This window comes from Babylonia areolata, chromosome 30 (genome assembly GCF_041734735.1).
Source record: "Babylonia areolata isolate BAREFJ2019XMU chromosome 30, ASM4173473v1, whole genome shotgun sequence".
NCBI lineage: Eukaryota > Metazoa > Mollusca > Gastropoda > Neogastropoda > Buccinidae > Babylonia > Babylonia areolata.
Genome location: NC_134905.1, coordinates 9,373,404 through 9,393,935, shown reverse-complemented (window position 1 = coordinate 9,393,935; position 20,532 = coordinate 9,373,404). Strand labels below are relative to the sequence as shown.

General features: G+C 44.4%; 2 protein-coding genes across 8 annotated transcripts in view; one reads left to right on the top strand and one right to left on the bottom strand.

Moving 5' to 3' along the window:
• Positions 1-14,228, bottom strand: part of LOC143275353 (uncharacterized) — a 49,697-nt gene extending 35,469 nt beyond the window's left edge. For all 3 annotated transcript variants that reach the window (XR_013053423.1, XM_076579403.1, XM_076579401.1), the window contains exons 1-5: positions 14,136-14,228; positions 9,974-9,986; positions 9,112-9,241; positions 8,575-8,692; positions 847-1,056 (exon numbers count right to left, since the gene is read on the bottom strand). Coding sequence is in view for 2 of the 3 variants with exons in the window: in XM_076579403.1 (XP_076435518.1) it covers positions 847-1,056; positions 8,575-8,692; positions 9,112-9,241; positions 9,974-9,986; positions 14,136-14,166 (502 nt within the window). In the remaining variant the exon portion in view is untranslated. The remainder of the gene's footprint in view (positions 1-846; positions 1,057-8,574; positions 8,693-9,111; positions 9,242-9,973; positions 9,987-14,135) is intronic.
• A 4,162-nt stretch (positions 14,229-18,390) lies between these two features.
• Positions 18,391-20,532, top strand: part of LOC143275525 (uncharacterized) — a 55,729-nt gene continuing 53,587 nt past the window's right edge. For 2 of the 5 annotated variants that reach the window (XM_076579699.1, XM_076579702.1), the window contains exon 1: positions 18,541-18,846. The gene's annotated coding sequence lies outside the window, so the exon portion shown is untranslated. Of the gene's footprint in view, positions 18,511-18,540; positions 18,847-20,532 lie in introns of those variants that run through there. The other 3 variants (XM_076579701.1, XM_076579704.1, XM_076579703.1) reach the window with 3 other exon arrangements.

The following is a 20,532-nucleotide window of genomic DNA, read 5'->3' as shown; positions in this document are numbered from 1 at the left end:
GACATAGAATTTGCAGAGAAAATGGCAATGTTAGAGTTTACCACACACACACACACACACACAGACAACTGAACACCAGGTTAAAACATAGACTCACCTTGTTTACACAAGTGAGTCAAAAATGGGTGGCACTCTCATTGCAACGACACACTCTCCAGGAAGAGCGATCCGAAATTCACAAAGAGAAATTTGTTGTGACAAAAAGTAATACAATACATACAATATAATACAATGCAGTTTTAGACATCCTCCATGTACAGTTTCAGACATCTTCCACACAGAATTTCAGACATCTTCCATGTGCAATTTTAGACATCAATTTCAGAAATCTTCCACATAGTTTTAGATATCTTCCATGATGGGCGCAATAGCTGAGTGGTTAAAGCATTGGACTTTCAATCTGAGGGTCCTGGGTTTGAATCTCAGTGACGGCGCCTGGTGGGTAAAGGGTGGAGATTTTTACAATCTCCCAGGTCAACATACGTGCAGACCTGCAAGTGCCTGAACCCCCTTTGTGTGTATACACAAGCAGAAGATCAAATACACATGTTAAAGATCCTGTAATCCATGTCAGCGTTCGGTGGGTTATGGAAACAAGGACATACCCAGCATTCACACCCCTGAAAGCAGAGCATGGCTACATAGATGGAGGGGTAAAAACGGTCATACACGTAAAAGCCCACCCGTGTACATACAAGTGAACGTGAGAGTTGCAGCCCATGAACGCAGAAGAAGAAGAAGAAATCTTCCACATGAAATTTTAGACATCTTCCATGTAAGTAAGTGAGTGAGTGAGTGAGTGAATAAATAATAAATGAATGACCCTCCACCCGCACAGACACTGACCTAGAAAGAGGTGGGGGAAGACGAGCGGCATGACAAGGGCCTCCTGAAGGGCCTGCTTGGCCTGGACCAGTCCCACCACGTCCCCCATCCCCACTCCCCCTCCTCCACCCTTCACGATCGTCCCCTCTATCGTCTGCTGGCGCCATCGTCGTTCCTTCTCCTGCTCCCCTCCCCCTCCTTCCTTCTCTTCTCCTCCCCCATCCCCACTCACTGAAACAGAAAAGAAATATTATGGTAGACTCAATATAAATCTCTTTTGTTTTGCTGTGTGGCTGGTGCAACTGGGGTGAGAGTGTTACTGAAAGAAAAGGAGAGAGATGGGGACAGAGAACAGAGAGGGGGTTGGGGGTGGGGAGAAGGGATAAAAGTCTTCTCAGAACAGTATTAATCTGTAACGATGTATCCAAATGGAGACCAGACAATCCCTTCAACAAGGAAACCATAAAACCAATACCCAGGCACTGAACAACCCCTTCAACAAGGAAACCTTCATAAAACCAAGACCCAGGCACTGGCTGAACAACCCCTTCAACAAGGAAACCTTCACAAAACCAAGACCCAGACACTGAACAACCCCTTCAACAAGGAAACCTGCATAAAACCAAGACCCAGGCACTGGCTGAACAACCCCTTCAACAAGGAAACCTTCACAAAACCAAGACCCAGGCACTGAACAACCCCCTCAACAAGGAAACCTTCATAAAACCAAGACCCAGGCACTGAACAACCCCTTCAACAAGGAAACCTTCACAAAACCAAGACCCAGGCACTGAACAACCCCCTCAACAAGGAAACCTTCACAAAACCAAGACCCAGGCACTGAACAACCCCTTCAACAAGGAAACCTTCACAAAACCAAGACCCAGGCACTGGCTGAACAACCCCTTCAACAAGGAAACCTTCACAAAACCAAGACCCAGGCACTGAACAACAAGATTGGACCCCCTGAGTGCTGCTGGCCAGTATGCTCCTCAGTGAAGGACTGACTGCTTACAGAGATGTGGTTCGTCCATCGGGATCAACGAGGACCATCTAGTCATCCTGGGGGTGGGTGGGTTGGGCTCTGTGGGTGCACAGATGACTGATCAGGCCAATCCGCGCCCGGAAGGTTCTGATGCAGTGTGGACAGGGGATGGTGGCGGCTGTCAGGGACTTGCTGGCACTGCTTTTCCTGGCCTGTCTGTGTTGCTCTGCTGCAGCGATTCTGTTGGCCTCACAGGATTTGGTGCCTTTGTGGACAGCTGAACGCCACTTTGGTCTGTCCATTGCATTCAGCTCCCATGTGCCGTGGCTGATGTTGAAGGCCTTCAGAAAAGCTTTCAGAGTGTCTTTGAAGCGCTTCTTTTGGCCTCCATGGGAGCACTTGCCATGTTGGAGTTCGCCGTACAGCAGTTTCTTGGGGAGCCGGTGGTCTGGCATGCGAACTACATGGCCTGCCCAGCGCAGCTGGGCCTGCATCAAGATGGTGTAGATGCTGGGCAAGTTTGCATGAGTGAGCACCTCTGTGTCAGGGATCTTCTCTTGCCACTTTATGCCGAGAAGTTTTCTGAGGCTGGTGGTGTGGAAGTGGTTCAGCTTTTTGGCGTGGTGTTTGTAGACTGTCCATGATTCACATCCATAGAGCAGTGTGGTGAGAACTATGGCCTTGTATACTTTGAGCTTCGTCTCCAGGGTGAAGCCTCTCCTGTTCCAAACGTTCTTATTCGGCAGCGCTGGCTTTGGCGAGTCTGGCATTCACCTCGTCGTCGATGACAATTGTGCGAGAGAGTGTACTGCCCAGGTATGTGAACTTGTCCACCGCGTTCAGTCGTTGCCCGTTGATGAAGATGTTTGGTTCAACGTAAGGCTTTCCTGGAGCTGGTTGGTGCATTACCTCAGTCTTCTTTGTGCTGATTGTGAGGCCAAAGTTGTCACAGGCAGCAGAGAACTTGTCGACACTGTGTTGCATGTCAGCTTTGGAGGCAGCGTTGAGAGCGCAGTCATCAGCAAACAGGAAGTCGTTGACGGTGTCTGCCCTCACCTTGGTTTTTGCTTGAAGCCTCCTGAGGTTGAAGAGTGAGCCATCTGTGCGGTACCTGATGCCAATGCCTACGTCAGCGTCTCTGAAGGCACCTGTCAGCATGGCTGAAAATATGAGACTGAACAGGGTGGGGGCAAGAACACACCCTTGCTTGACTCCGTTGGAGACAGGGAATGGTTCTGAAGTCTCTCCGTTGTCTTGGACTCGGGCCAGCATCCCATTGTGTAGTTGCCGTATGATGGTGATGAACTTTCTGGGACACCCGTACTTCGCCATGATTCTCCAAAGGCCATCTCTGCTAACAGTATCGAAGGCCTTGGTCACATCGACATACGTGGAGTAAAGGTCAGCGTTCTGTTCCTGACACTTCTCCTGGAGCTGCCTGGCAGCAAACACCATGTCGATAGTCCCGCGTTCTTTCCGGAAGCCACACTGGCTCTCTGGTAGAAGACCTTGCTCAAGGTGCATTATGAGACGGTTGAGTAGCACTCTGGCCAGAGTCTTGCCTGCGACGGACAGCAGGGATATTCCACTTTGGTTGTCACAGGCCTGACGATTTCCTTTGCGCTTGTACAGGTGTATGATGGAAGTGTCTTTGAAGTCCTGTGGAACTGCCTCATGCTGCCAGATGAGCTGGAACAGCTGATGAAGCTTCTCAGTCAGCGCCACACCACCTTCTTTGTAGACCTCAGCTGGAATGGAGTCTGAGCCAGGGGCTTTGCCATTAGATAGCAGACGGATAGCTTTCTGGGTCTCCTCCAAAGTTGGAATGGCATTCAACGACTCACTGACTGGCACCTGGGGGAGTCGGTCGATGGCTTCATCATTGATGGTGGAGGGGCGGTTCAGTACGCTGTCAAAGTGTTCAGCCCATCTCTCAGGAAAAGGGATAGGCAAGATGTACGTGTGACAAAGACCATGTGCGGCGCCGAATGTTGGACAGACCATCGCCTTGTAGTCTCGAAACTGAATATTCGAATCCAGCCCAAGAGACGCCCCCAAGGCCAGAAGGCTTCAAAACAGCTCAACATCGCTAAGCTGAAAAACATCACCATCAAACAGACCTTTGTGGAGCTGCTGGATGATCGTCTGGAATCCGCCTCTATGGACAACCAGAATGTGGAGTCTGACTGGAGGACCCTGCGTGAGCTGATCTATAGTACAGCTTCAGAGACCCTGGGACCCATGACCAGAAAGCACAAAGACTGGTTTGATGAAAACTGTGATGAAATCAAGCAGCTTCTGGATGAGAAACGCCGTCTGCATCAAGCCTACCTGAGCAACCCAAAGTCCACATCAAAAAAGGATGCGTACAATACCATCCGCAGGACTGTTCAGCAAAAGTTACGTCAGATGCAGGATAAGTGGCTGAGTGACAAAGCTGATGAGATCCAGGGATATGCTGACAAGCATGATATGAAGAGGTTCTATGATGCCTTAAAAGAAGTCTACGGCCCCACATCCTCAGGATCATCCCCCCTCCTCAGTGCAGATGGGAATACCTTGATCACCGAGAAGGAGAAAATTCTCAAACGCTGGGCAGAGCACTTCAACAGTGTCTTAAATCGCCCTTCCTCCATAAATGATGAAGCCATAGACCGTCTCCCACAAGTCCCCATCAATGAAGCACTGGACAATCCGCCAACACTTCTTGAGACCCAGAAAGCAATCCGTCTGCTATCCAGTGGCAAAGCACCTGGCTCAGACTCCATACCAGCAGAGGTCTACAAGGATGGAGGCACTGTGCTGACTGAGAAGCTCCATCAGCTGTACTCACTCATGTGGAAGGAAGAGACGATCCCCCAGGATTTCAAAGATGCATCTATCATTCACTTGTACAAGTGAAAGGGGAACCGGCAAGCCTGTGATAACCGTCGGGGCATTTCCTTGCTCTCCATCGCAGGCAAGATACTTGCCAGGATCCTACTAAACCGCCTCACAGCACACCTTGACCAAGGTCATTTGCCTGAGAGCCAATGTGGATTCCAGAAAGAGCGCGGAACCACCGACATGGTGTTTGCTGCAAGGCAGCTGCAAGAGAAATGTCAGGAGCAAAATGCTGATCTGTTCTCCACCTATGTCGACCTCACTAAAGCCTTCAACACCGTGAGTAGAGAGGTACTGTGGAAGATCATGGCCAAGTACGGATGCCCTCGGAAATTTATTTCCTTGGTCAGCCAATTCCATGAAGGCATGCAGGCTCGAGTCCAGGACAATGGCGAAACATCTGCTCCTTTTCCTGTCACAAATAGTGTCAAGCAAGGCTGCGTCCTGGCTCCAACACTGTTCAGCCTCATGTTCTCTGCAATGCTTACTGATGCCTTCAGAGATGGCGATGTTGGAATCGGCCTAAAGTACCGAACAGATGGCAAGCTGTTTAACCTCAGAAGGCTTCAAGCAAAAACGAAGGTCATGACAGACATCATCAGAGACTTTTTGTTTGCTGATGATTGTGCCCTCAACGCTGGATCTGAAGCTGACATGCAACTCAGCGTCGACAAGTTTGCCACTGAAGGTCAGAAGAAGCACTTCAAAGATACTCTAATAGTCTCTCTGAAAGCGTTTGATATCAACCCTGACTCCTGGGAGGAATCTGCAGTGGACCGTGACAAATGGCGCGCTGCTGTGCACAAAGGTGCCAAGTTGTGCGAGGCCAGCAGGACTGCTGCAGCTGTTCAGAAGAGGCAGGCCAGAAAGTCACGAGCAAACAAGCTCCCTGACAATGATAAGCCTGTCTTTGTCTGCCCTGTCAGCGAACATTTCGTGCGCAGATTGGACTATTCAGCCATCTGCGCACTCACAGATTGATTCATGAGCGTCCTTGTCAGTGATCAGGGTAGAACTATCAGCACTGAGGAGTGGAGCAGATCCAGAGGTGGTGGGACCGTAGACTTCTTAAGGCCGTTATAGAAGTTCTTCATGTCGTTCCTGTCTGCAAAGCCCTGGATCGCATCAGCTTTGTTGCTCAACCAGGAATCCTACATCTGCCGCAGCTTCAGCTGGATGGTGCTGCGTGCGCTCTTCAGTATGTCTTTCTTTGACTGTGACTTAGGATCTTCAATGTGGGCTCTGTAGGCTTGGCGTTTGTCTTCTAGCAGCTGCTTGATCTCAGCGCAGTTCTCATCAAACCAGTCTTTGTGCTGCCTGACAGAAGGCCCCAGGCACTCCACGGCAGTGTTGTACACCGTCTCATGCAGTGCGCCCCATGCTGCCTCCACATTCTGGCTGTCCAGCACGGTGGACTCAAGGCGTTCCTCCAGGGTGTCAGCAAAGCTCTGCTTGATGTTGCCTAGCTCCAGCTTGTTGACATTCAGGCGTTTGAGTGCTTTCATGCCCTGAGGCCGTCTTTTGGGCTGGATGCGGAGGCTGAGCTTGGAGACGATAAGGCGGTGGTCTGTCCAGCACTCGGCACCGCACATGGCCCTCGTGACTCGTACGTCCTGCCTGTCCCTCTTCCTGACAATGACAAAGTCAATGAGATGCCAATGCCCAGAGCGAGGATGCATCCATGATGTCCTGTTACGGGTAGGGAGGCAGAAGATGGTGTTTGTGATAAGAAGGTCATGCTCGGCACATGTCTGGAGAAGTAGTTGGCCATTGCTGTTACAGTTACCAACCCCATGCTTCCCAATCACGCCTTCCCAGGAGGTGCTGTCACAACCAACTCTCACGTCAAAGTCACCAAGAATGATGAGCTTGTCTGCGTTGGGAACAGTGGTGATGACAGCGTTCAGGTCCTCGTAGAACTTGTCCTTGATCTCATCCAGGTTGGTCATGGTGGGCGCGTAGGCGCTGACAATGGTGGTAAACTTCTTCCCATTGCATATAGAGAGTTTCATCGTCATCAGGCGATCGTTCACTCCTTTCGGGGGGCCAGCCAGCTTGCCAACGAGGGTTGTCTTCACTGCAAAGCCAACTCCAGCCTCATGTCTCTCTTCAGGTCCGCGACCACTCCAAAAGAAGGTGTAGCCTGCACCTCGCTCACAGAGTTCGCCTTCTTCTGCCAGTCTGGTCTCACTTAAGGCAGCGATGTCGATGTTGCACCTGGCTAATTCACTCGCAATGAGCGCTGTGCATCTCTGTGGTCTGGCTAAGTTGCCTCTGTCCAGAAGCGTACACACGTTCCATGTGGCAATGGTCAATGGGGTGCTCCTTGTTTTCTTCTTTCTTTCCTTTGTGTGTTGACCGCTTGAGTAGGGTCCCCGTCAGCCGCGGTATGCTGACTAGGGTGGTGTGGAGCAGGCAATGTTTAGGGCACCTTTTCTAGCCCCTTCCTCATGCCATGGAGGTGAGCAGTGCTGCCCTGAAGAGGGCTGCTCAGTCGCTCAAAGGGGCTGCCGATCTCCACCGCTGCTCCAGTCAGTGAAAAACAACCCTATGGCCTGAGCCGTCTGTGTGCAGGTCCGCGGCTACGACTGCCAGTGTACCCACACCTGTCGCTTCGTCGCTCGCCTGTCGCCACAGGACTTGGGGAAAATGACGGTATGGGATGAAGGATGACTGATGACTTGCGTGATGACTTTGTTTATAGTGAGGAGAAGTTGCGCACCGTTGACCTCACTCTCTTGTCCGAGACCGTCTGTATCCAGTGGCAAGACGAGGTCAAGACGACTGGAGATGGAAACGGATGCAGTGGATGACCAGGATGTCCTATGTGCCTCATCCTGCCCTCAGCACTCCACAGTGCTCTGCTGCAACTGCCTTCCTCACCATTGAACCATGAAGGTTTCTTCCGCAGAGTCCGCCGGATCCAGTCTTCACATGCTTGGGTAGATAAGCCCTAACTCACCGAAGGTTTGAGACCCGTCGGCTACCTTCACCTACTTTAGCCAACCTGTCAAAGCTGTTACCCGGGGGTTGGGCGCTGCCGCATGCTAGCAGCTTCTAGGACCCATAGGTGAGAGCTGGGTGCTGGTGGGGACCAACAGAGGACGAACCACTCCCGGAAGACTGTGACAAGCCCCCCCTCTAGAGGTACTACCCCTCCCGTGCACCCCCTAACCCCCTTCACAGAGATAGGACAGAGTTTAAGTGTCAGGATGTCAGTCACCACTCTACATCTGGACTGAGTTAATGATACCACTGAAAAATAGCAACAACTCTTCGAACACATGCCAGGACCATCCAGCAGTCAAAGGTGCAAGCTAACAGGCGAAGCAGCAGCAGTCCTCTCGTTATAGGTCCTACGCATATAACTGGACTTTTCTTATCAAGGTGGTGTAAAGGTAACCTCACACTTTTGTGTGGTATGTGGTATGTGTAAATGAAGTATGAATGTGACATTTTAATGCCCCTCCCCTCCCACCCAGGGGGCACAAGAAATAAAATGCCTCGCCTTGCCTTGCTTTGCCTTGCCCACCCATTTCCATTCACCACAGCCACCCATCCCGCTCCACTGCTCCACACACGTACACACGACGCCCCTCACACACACATAACAACCTCCAAACACAGGTTGGGGAGGACTGGTGAAGATGAAGGAGAAAGGTGGGGAATGAGGAGGGTGAGAAGAATGGCACGGGAAGGAGACAAGGGGAGGAGGAGAAGAATGCCAGAGGAGGAGTGGAGAGGAGGAAAAGAGGAAGAGGAGGAGGTACAAGAAGAGGAGAAGAAGCATAGAAGCAAGACGAAGAAGAAAAAGAGAAAGAACAACAACAACAGTAACAACAATAACAACCCTCGACAGTGTACATCTGACATGAATTTACCCGTGGATCTGAGAGTGGCAGTGTTGTCGTGTTGGCTGCTCCCCTTCAGTTGCTGTATCTTCCTGGTCAGAACAGCTTTGTTGGCCGACAGACTGCAGCTCAGACTGGCTAGTGCCCGCTGGCAGGGGAGCAGGGGGCGGGGGGGGGGGGGGGGGGTGTTCATTATTTTATTGGTGTGTGTTATGTCGTGGCAGCAGTTGCAGTTGTAGAAAGAGTAGTAGTGGCAGATCCTTGTAGTAGTAGTTTCACTTCTACAGACGTGTCAAAGCATGCGCACACACACACACACGCGCACGCGCGTACAGTATGAAATAGGTCATGGGGGTCATTTCACAATGGGAAAGGTTGGTGACCATCAGGTTAATGTCCCCTTCCTCACCCCTCCTAGGGCATACACTCACAGACACGCGCACACTCACACATACACGCATACACTCACACGTACACGCCCGCATGCACACAAACATACACACACACAAACCCGCATGTACACACACACTGACACACACACACACACACACACACACACACACGTACAGAATGAAGGGGGTCGGTCTGTGTGTCATAGAGTTGCCTGACGAGATGCTGACAGTGGGAGAGGTTGGTGACCATCATGTGGATGTCCACGTTGTTCTCCTTGGAGCCCTCCTTCAGCGTCTGTCGGAGACTGCGTCAGTGGACAGTCACACAACACCATACGGGACAGAAATATTGGGAAACACAGCATGTAGACTTCATTAATATGGACGTGCACTCGGAAAGAAAGCGCATGTAAGCAAGTGTGTGCACGCACACACACACACACACACACACACACACACACATACATAAACACACACATACGCACAGAGAGAGAGAGAGGGGGGGGGACAGACAGACATACAGACAAAGAGAGAGAGTGAGACAGACAGACAGACAGACAGAGAGACAAGACAAGACAAGACAAGACACAATTCTTTATTTCGAAGATAACAGAAAAACATTGGTGTGCTTTTCATATCCACTAATCCAGTCTCCACCACGAACAAAGTCTACACTTCACAATACTAAATAAAAATCAAAGCTTGGTGTCAACAGAAATACACAAGAAACAAAATTAAACACACACACACATACACTCTGGCCCTTCACATGCACACATCTATCATTTTGCTGTCTTTTCAGTAACCACATTCACAGTTGCTTCACATAAGCAGTGTACTTCACTGTAGGACTGGTAAAACGCCCGAAATTCCACTTCGAACAGGAGAGCTTTCCTGACAGCTGCTTACTGGTCGCCATCTTGCGCATAACCCCCAGAGAAAGAGAGAGAGAGGGGCAGACAGCCACAAAAACACAAACAAGCAGACTGACAGACAGAAAGCAGAAGACTGTAAATACACCAGGTCTGTGAACTTACCATGCGATGGCATCTGCAAAAGTGAAACAAATGTTCCAGTTTAAAATCATATGCATAAACTAATAATAAAGCTTAACACTGTGCCAGATCTAAACGTCTCATTTAGCGCGCTCTCTCTCTCTGTGGTGTGTTTTTATTCATCTCTTTCAGTCTTTAATTATTGTTGTTGTTGTTGTAGTTGGGCGGGGTTTTTTTGGGTTTTGTTTGTTTGTTTGTTTTTTTGTTTTTCTTTCATTACGTTCGTTGACATTTTGTTTCCTGTGAAATTTACAATGAAACTCCCCCCAGAATACTTGGCCTTGAAATAAGGTCTGCAGATTGGACACTTGACTATTAATCACGCAATTAACAAGGTAACCGACATTTCATCACTAATCTTAAATCATGGCAAACATTTTCATTTATTTGGTGTGTTCGAATCTAGACCAAACAAGCATATAACAAGCCAAGATATTTCTATCCCTGGATAAAATATCATTCGAAAAGATCCAAGTAAGTCCAAAGAAACAGGTCTGCTGCTCTACGTCAGCAAATCGCTCACAATCAATTGACTAACGCACCTAGAAAAGTATGCTGTAGAATCGCTATGGATTGAAGTCAGACTTAAAAAAATGTCATCCAGTACTGATAGGGTTCTGTTAAAGAAACCTGTATGAAAGGCTAAACTGGATAGATAATTTTGTATCAATGATGGATGCTGCCTCACTGGAAGCTAAAGAATTCCTGGGGGACTTTAATATTGATCTTCCAAAGGTAAACAACCAATGGACAACTTTAACAACCTTGTTTAACTTGCACCAACTTGTTCAAACACCCACAAGAGTTACAGCAACATCTCAAACACTAATCGATCACATTTATGTATCAAATGGAAACAACATCATAGAAACCTGCGTTCCCATTTCAGCATGTAGTGACCACTATCCCATTTGTGTAACTTGGTCCAAAAAAGGAGTGAAGGTACCTAAAGCTGGAAACAAAACAATCACTTATCACTGCTTCTCCAGGTTCGATGAAAATGCCTTTTTTAACAGATCTGAGCAATTTCAATCTATCGCGGGTTTATAACATCACTGACCCTGATCAAGCTATCGAATACTGGTTAAATACTTTCACTGAAATATACAACAAACATGCTCTACTCAAAACAAAGAGAGTAAGACATACCACGAAACAACCATGGATAACAAAAGAATTACAGGAAGCTGGTCATCTCCGGGACCTCTTAAAACAGCATGGGTATCATGAAGAATCCAACAGACTACAAAATGCCATTAACTCCCAAAAGCGAAAAGAACGGAAGAGATACTTCCAAGACACAGTGCTTGGTCCATTACTCTTCCTCTGCCACATCAATGACCTGTTGGAATCAGTAAGATCAACAGTACGGCTCTTCGCTGATGACTGTTTGCTGTACCAAGAAATTCACAGCTTCCAGGACCATCTGACCCTGCAGACAGATCTCAGAAACCTAGAAGTGGGGCATGCATTTCAACGCCCAGAAGTGTTATCTGCTCTCCATCAAAAGCACTTCGTTACCTCTATAGCCTGGGAGGAGAAATACTGAAACAAGTACAAGAGACACCCTATCTTGGAGTACAAATCACGAGCGACTAGAAATGGTCCCCACATATCTCCAATATCAGCCGCAAAGCTGGATCGACTCTAGGATTCCTGCGCCGGAACCTCCGGAACTGTCCCAAAGACTGCAGGCACCTGGCATATATGGCATTGGTCAGATCCAAGCTGGAATACAGCGCGACAGTGTGGGACCCGCACCAGAGACATGACATCGAGAAGCTGGAGAGTGTGCAACGCCAAGCAGCACGCTTTATTACTGGAGACTACAAGTCCAGGAATCCCAGATGCATAAGTGGCATGCTGAAGGAACTAAACCTGCCGCCCCTGGAGGAAAGACACAGGCACCAATGCCTCAGCCTCTTCTATGAGATTGCTGAGGGTGTCCACATAATATAGTATATAAAAGGCATATCTGCAGAAGAACTTAACTCTCATTTTTCAACAATAGTTGATAAAATAATTTCTACAAACCACACAAAATCTAGCTGCGGCGTTCTGTTCAGAAAGAAACATAACTTCTGATCTAGATATCCCTTTCATCACGTTAGTTGATGTTTACGGTTACTTAGCACACTGTAAGCATTCGAAATCCCGATCTCTTGATGGACTTGACAGCAAAATTCTTAAAATCTCAGCACATGATAGCAAACACACTAACATACATATTCAATTTATGCCTCGAAAAACATTATTTTCCAAACACTCTGATAAAGGCCAAAGTTATCCAATTCATAAATCTGGAAATACCAACGATCCATGTAATTACAGACCAATATCAATAATGTCCATTCTATCTAAACCACTAGAAAAACATATAAACAAATATATTCTCAAACATATGGACAGCACTAAACTCCTTCACCTTAACCAATCTGGTTTTAGAGAAGGTCGCTCTTGATTTTGTAATGTATATTTCTTTATTAATCTTATATAATGTCATATCTGTCTTTGTCTCTCTGTCTCTCTCCGTCTCTCTCTTTCAAACTCTTTTTTTGCTCCCGCAACTATTTAAATGGCGTTATTTCCATTACTGTGTTTTTTTGTTGTAACATGTGCATGCTTATTTTAGTTTATTTTTATGTGTTTTCTGGGGGGAGGTTGGTTTGGTTGTTTTGTTTTGTTTTTGTTTTGTTGGGTTTTTTGGGGGGGTGGGGGGTGGGAGGGGGGTCTTTTTTTCTTGAATTTTTTTATATTGATTAATCATCATCTTGACCTGTGTTCATTTTTACTTTCTGTGCTCTCTCTCTCTCTCTCTCTCTCTCTCTCTCTCTGTCCTCTCATATCTCTCTCTTCTTATTCTCCTCTATTTCGTGTTGTAAATGTCAAATTATCATTCATGTATCCATGACTATAATATGCATGCTGTGCTGATATGATGATTCCCCCTTTTTGCTTATGTTACCGTTTCCCCTTCGAGGGCTGGATGAAAAAAAGCATTATTTTGATTACTCTATTACCCTCATAAATTGAAATTTATTCAATTCAATTCAACTGTTTCTCTCTCTCTTTCTTTTTTTTTTTCTTTTTTTTTTCTCCCACAACTATTTAAATGGTGTTATTTCTATTACTGTTTTTGTAACATGTGCAAGCTTATTTTAGCCTCAGTTTGTGTGTGTTTTTGTGGGGGGGGGGGGGGGGGGGGGGGTTGTTGTTGTTGTTGTTTTCTTTAATTATATATATTTTTTATCATTTCATTTTATTCATTGACTGATCATTATCTTGACCTATGTTTCTTCTTTTTTTTTTACTCTCTCTCTCTCTCTCTTTCTCTCTCTATCTGTCCCCTTCAATCTCTCTCCTCTTATTCTCCTCTATTTAATGTTGTAAATGTCAAATTACCATTCATGTATCCATGACTATATAGTATAATATGTATGCTGTACTGCCATGATTCCCCCTTTGTTTATGTTACTGCTTCCCCTTCGAGGGCTGCATGAAAAAAAAAGCAATATTTTGCTTACTGTATTAACCTCAGAAAATAAAATCTATTCAAATGTGTCCAATTCTCTCTCTCTCTCTCTCCCTCTCTCTCTCTCTATATATATATATACACACACACACACACACACACACACACACACACACATATCACATTCTATACACATTTATATGAAATGGCACAAGTGAAGTATGATGAAACCAACGCAGTAAACTGAAAATTCACTTAACATGGTTTGATCATTCATTTGTTTATCCGTTATGCTGATATCTCCCAGCATAAAACTTATCGGGCTTGGAAAAAAAACACAATACAATTAAACTAAAAAAAATTTAAAAATTTTTAAAAATCAACTTTGCAACCATGCGATTTGCCTAGATGAACGAAGTTTTCATTTCAGGATCTACTGACCTTTTTACAAAATTGTCCTGAAGTTGGCAGTTATACAGATGGATTTTAAACTGCAAATACTGAGTCTTTCACTAGTACTGGTCTCAACACAAACCAACTAGCAGTGATGCTGAAAGTAGATCGGTCCTTTCCAACATGTGTTATAATTACGTAAAAATCTACATGTCCTCAGTTTGGTAGCTCAAAATCTATTAATAAAAATGAAAATAAACGAATCTAAAAGTTACTCACCAGTATACTTCTCGAGTTCATCGATTTCCATGCTTTAACACCGATTATAAAAAAAAAAATTTTTTTTAAAGAACACAAGACGTCAATGTCGTCTACGATTGCACTACCAGGGGACGTAACTCTCATGCTTCTTGAAGCAGACTTGGACACGTTTGCTGCAAAAAGTTGGCTGTGATTGTTTTTTTACAAACACGGCCGCACGCAATATCACACACACGGCAGATGCGCGCCCGTGCGTGTGTGCGTACGTGTACACCGGCACACACACACACACACTCTCTCTCTCTCTCTCTCTCTCAAATCCAATTTGGTTTACTCAGGCGCCACTCTATGGAACTCACTCCCAGCAAAAGTTAAACAACATCACTGCCCTACAACCTTCCAAAAACATTACCTTTCCCGCGTTATGACAGTGTAATGTCCGCTTTGTTGATACCGATTGACTCTTGGAGTGTACGGTTGCCCAGGTCCCCCTATTCCCCCACCTCATCATATTATATTGTACCCCTGTTTTTTTATGTGTGTGAATTGAAGTATTATTTCATAATATTTCATTCGTTTGTAATGCATGTTACTTCTGTTTGCTTCTTCGGTCCTTTAATTTCTTTCCATTAAATGTAGTTACATTCATACAGTATTTGCCAGTTGCTCCATTTGTCAATTTGATGTATTGATCATAGTATATGTGCACCGATAAGCGCATAGTCCTTATACATATATATATATATATATATATATGTGTGTGTGTGTGTGTGTGTGTGTGTGTGTGTGTGTGTGTGTGTTGATTAGATGATACAATGCATGTTTTTTGTCTTCTTTACTGACCTGTTGTCTCAATCACAAATGTCCATGCAATATGATGTTATCTATTCGTTATTTGATATTGTTTTATTCTCTCTCTCTCTCTCTCTCTCTCTCTCTCTCTCTCTCTCTCTTATGCTTCCTTTGGCAATGAGCACCCCTGCCCCCTGTTATTGCTATGTGTATTTTTTTTTTTATATTAGACTTACTGTTTTATATTCACATTAGTTTAGTACTTTTTTAACATACACAATGTATGCTTATGTGTGTGTGAGTGTGCCGGCGTGTGCGAGCGAGAGAGAGAAGGGGAGAGAGAGACTCAGAGAGAGACAGAGAGAGTGTGTGTGTGTGTGTGTTCTTTTTTGTTTGTTTGTTTGTTTTGTTTTGTTTTATGTCGATTATTAATGTCATGCTCAAGTTGTGCCTGTGTGTGTGTGTGTGTGTGTGTGTGTGTGTGTGTGTGTGTGTGTGTGCGTGCGTGTGTGTGTGAATGTGTGTGTGTGTGTGTGTCATTTTTACCATGCTTATGCCTCTATGTAGTATAGTATTCGCATTCTATGACTTTAAGTAGTATTGTGTAGTGCATGCAATGACATATATAATGTAGTTTTGTGTAGTGTAGACCCTGTTTCAGGGCGGGGACTGGATGAAAAAAAGTGCACCAGTGCTTATCTATTATCCTCGATAATAATGAATTTGTCTTGTCTTGTCTTGTCTCTGTTTCTGTCTGTCTGTCTGTCTCTCTCTCTCATACACAAACACAGAAAAAGCCACGGTGAGCGAGAGTACACACAAAACGGCAATGCTTCTCTATCTCTCTCTCCGGCCCTATCTCCCCCCCCCCCTCTCTCTCTCTCTCTCTCTCACACACACACACACACTCAGTCTTTCTCGCTTTCGCACTCTGTCATCCTGGATGACTACTCAGGATGTTCATATTTTAATCATAAGTTGGCTATCTGTGCGTTTATTATGTTTCCCACGTTGGAATTCCTTGTGCAGTGCTTGTACTTGGTTTTCATGTTGTGTCTGCCTTTATATATATATATATATATATATATTCAGTTTTGTCCCATTTCTTTTCTTCTTCAAAAGGACAGGATGTTGAAAAGTGCATAACTTTACTCTCTTATCATCACTAAAGATCCTTTTTACTTGCTTTCACAGTACGCGCACACAGACACACTGTGACACACTGAGACACGCACGCACACGCACAAACACACTCACAGACACAGACGTAGACTGACAGACAGACAGACAGACAGACACACACACACACACACACACACACACACACACACACACACGCACGCACGCACACACACACGGCATCCCTTCTAACGTCAAACACAGGCCACACACAACTCATAGTTGCCAAAGTAATTACATTCTCATAACACTACCCGCAGTAAACAGTCACCACGTTTTCCTGCAGCAGAGGAACATCAAACAAAAACCACATTATTTAAAAGAAAAAAAAAACAAACGAAGCGGGAATTATTTCACCCGTTTACATGCCGATTGTTCGCAAACAAGGAGGCGGTAACTCGCAACACACCGTACCTTCCATAACTTCTTTTCATCCACACTGACGGAAATGTTGTCGCCCATGACAACACAGTCAATAACGGGACTCGCAGTCTGTATACGGTGTAGGGTTTTCGATGGACACCTGTCAGTTTTGTCCTAGGGACGACGTGTGTTGGATTTGAGTATATTATTCTCTCTTTTTTTCTCTCTCTCTTTTTTGTTTTTTCAAATTTCTTTTAAGAAGGTTGGTTATGGGTGTAGGCAGTGTTGCTGCATTACAGCTAAGAGAGAGACAGAGAGAAACGAAACGAAACGAAATTTTATGAGATAGGCATTATTAAAAAATGCTTTTCCCCGACCCAGACCTGGTATGTAAACAACAACAATCATCACCATCATCATCATCATCATCATCATCCAACAACAACAACAATCATCATCATCATCATCCAACAACAACAACAATCATCATCATCATCATCTTCTTCTTCTTCATGATGGTGATGATGATGATGAAAACATCATAGCAATCAAGTTCCATTAAACGAAGTGGACAAGGTGCTTGTCCTTTAGATGAGACGGTAAACCAAAGTCAGGTACCCATCCATACATGGGTGGAATGAGGAAATTCGGAGTAAAGTGCCTTTCCCAAGGACACAACACCATGCCGAAACGAAGCCTCGTCCCCTAATGACTGGTGAACCACTTCTGCCTCCATACAGACAGGAACAAAACGTGGGAGAGGTGGCACCTGATTATGTTGAAGTGCTCTCCAGGGAGAGCTGCCCGAATTTCATGCAGAGAAGTACAGTACAGTACAGTACAGTACAGTACAGTACACTGTACGGTACGGTAAGGTACGGTACGGTACAATATAGTACAGAACAGTACAGTATAATGCAATGCAATTCGATGCAATGCAATACAATACGATACAAATACGTACCTCCAACCATAGACACTAACATTCATATGAGATGTTAGTGTCTATGTTAAATTGTCCATGCTCCAACTGACGACATTCCCAATGAATACTGACACCAAAGACTTTAATTTACACCTGCCACATGGATGGAAGCAGAAGAGGGAAAAGTTTTAAGTATATCTTACCATAAGAGCAAGGCATGAATGACAATGAATTTGCGACTTGAAACAATGCCCCCCCCCTCCCCCCCCCCCCCCCCACACACACAGATATATATATATATATATATATATAATTATTATTATTATTATTATAATTATCAATGAAGATGGCGATAATAATTATATTATCATATGATCATTCCTTTTCTTTTCTTTTTCTTTTTAACTACTCTACAACAGAGCTGTAATCCACCACCCTGATTAACATTGATATACCCCGGCCGACGTCTTAAGCTTGCGAGATGCAGACATCTGTAATGTTCGTCAAGAAATACAATTCAGTAACACTTCAAAAAGTGTGTCCTTGAATAAGGTTTGACATTTGATACCACTGAGTATCCACTTAGACCCAGTCTTCCTATTTCATTTCATTGCACACTCTGCTCTGGCTCAGAACTGAAAATGCCGCAATGTTATTTATGCCTCTGATGATGAGATTGGAACCCACTACCTCGCAGCCCTGTATGTGACACAATCCACTTCACCACAGTTTTTGTGTTCACACAATGGAAGATCGAGACAAAGCCGATCTGTCAACAACAACAACAACAACAACAAAAAACCCCACCCATGGCTAAATTTCATGTGGATTGTTTTTGAAACGCTATACCCACTAACACTCAACACGTTTTTAACCCCGCACCCCCACCCCGCACCCTCCCCCCTCCACCCCCCTGCCCCTAGGAAAAGCACGAATGGAATGAATCTCCATAAACACCTCGTGCTTAACTTTTCCCAATCATTTTTCAGTCATGCCGGTTGTGGTCTGCAGACAATTACAGTTTTGCACAGATCAACTCGAGTGTGTGGCGTTGTGATTGAGGTACTCGCTTCACTCGGGGATTTTTTACGGGTGTGAAGTCGGGAAGCCGTGGCCGACAGTCAATGTAATCGGGTGGGTGTGCTTTTATTCTTTTCTTTTTCTTTTTTTCGCTTGTGGTTTAGATTGGACTCGGAGCCACGCTCTACAAGCTCGCGCGCGTAAAGTGTTTGCTCGAGATCTATTTCTGTGCAATGCAGACGACACTTCGTGCATTTAGCAAAATATCTCTGGCTGAGATGTTTCAGAGGGAAATTAGGTCTCTGGAATGAGTCAACATTTGATTTATTTGTGTTTCGGTTTAACATCTGCCTGACAAAACAAAAGTATTAAATAATTAAGAATAAGAAAGCTTCAAAATGGATCGTCGAATTTTGTGGTGATTCTATTTCTGCTTCTTTGTGGCATGAGGTAAGTTACGTACATCTAAATTAGTAAATATAACTAATAATACCAATAGGGGTGTAGATATTCCGTAGTTGCACAGGAAACGTAATCGAAACGTAATTCTGTCACAAAAAGCTGTAGCTTGTGTTATGAATAAATGATTTATTAAATGAATTTTCAGTGCAATTTTACACACACACACACACACACACACACACACACACATATATATATATATATATATATATATATATATATATATATATATCTCACGTTGTTGTTGTTGTTGCTATCCCTTCTTTTTTTCTTTTTTTTCAAATTTCACTCAAAAGTCAAATACACGAAATATATATTAACAGAAAAATGCAATGCTTGTTTCAGCACTAAAACGCACATCCACGCACACACACAGCAACCCACAAAAAGATAGATAAAAGTCACAACACAACACAACACAACACAACACATGGGTCACAGAATTGGTGAGAATGTGTGTATGTGCCACCCATCCCTCTCACCCCACCCCCACCTCTCTCTCTCTCTTTCTCTCTCTCGATTTACAACATCCCACTGTGGTAACAGTATGAACTGCTCCAATTAATAAACAAACAAACAAACAAACAAAAACAACAACAACAAAATTTCTACTCATTTCGGAAAAAAATGGAGTTCCAACCTTGATATCTTCGGCCGCCACTATCAACCGTGCGTGATGTTATTATGTTGATCCAAAACGTTTGGTGACCAGTGTTTTCTGCTAAAAGTGTAACTTTTCTTTTCTTTGCATCCAATTAAAATATAATTATATCAGTCATGTTGTTGATATGTTTACGGCTATGCTGTTGCCGACAGTAACAACAATTCAAACAACAATAACAACAATGGTAATGATAATAATAGTTGTCGTCGTCGTTTATTGTGTTTTTTTGTTTAGTTTTTTGTTATTGTTGATGATGATGATGATGATCCAAACAAAAACAAAACAAATGAGGGAGATGAACAAAGAAGACGATAATCAGAAAGATGTTGATGATGATGATGATGACAAATATCAGGGAAGTGAAAAACAGCAGACATGCTGAAAATAATTAAGGTATTTAAAGCAGTAATCCAGTGACAAATAGTAATAATTACAACGATATTTACATTTGTAATTACGATATCAAATGTGATGATAAAGAACCTTTAGACAGACCTTCATCAATTTTGTGCTGGTATGGTGATATCTTTTTTCAGTTCGCTTAAAATTTTGTTTTCTCAAAAAATGACGACTAGTGAGGTACAAAGGATACACATTAAATGATAGATATGACAAGACAAACAAATATGTATAATGTAGTGGAACTTTAGATTGACACGTGCCTTGCTTTAAACAATATACAATGCTAGATAATGGAAATATTCTAGATATCAAACAACGTGGATGTATTTGACTTATTCACGAACGAACGAACGAACACACACACACACACACACACACACACACACTTCGTTTGATCCGATTACTCAAGGAAGGCAAGGCAAGGCAAGGAGTTTATTTCGTGTGCCCCGTGAGGGCATTGAAACATTACATACGTTCATCCTTTACACATATCCAATAAATACAAAAAGAGTTATGTCAAAAACAAGAAGTAGGCTCATTCGTTCAATCACTTAATATACACATAGACAAGTACTATTTCACTCATAATACAAACAAACAAACAAAAA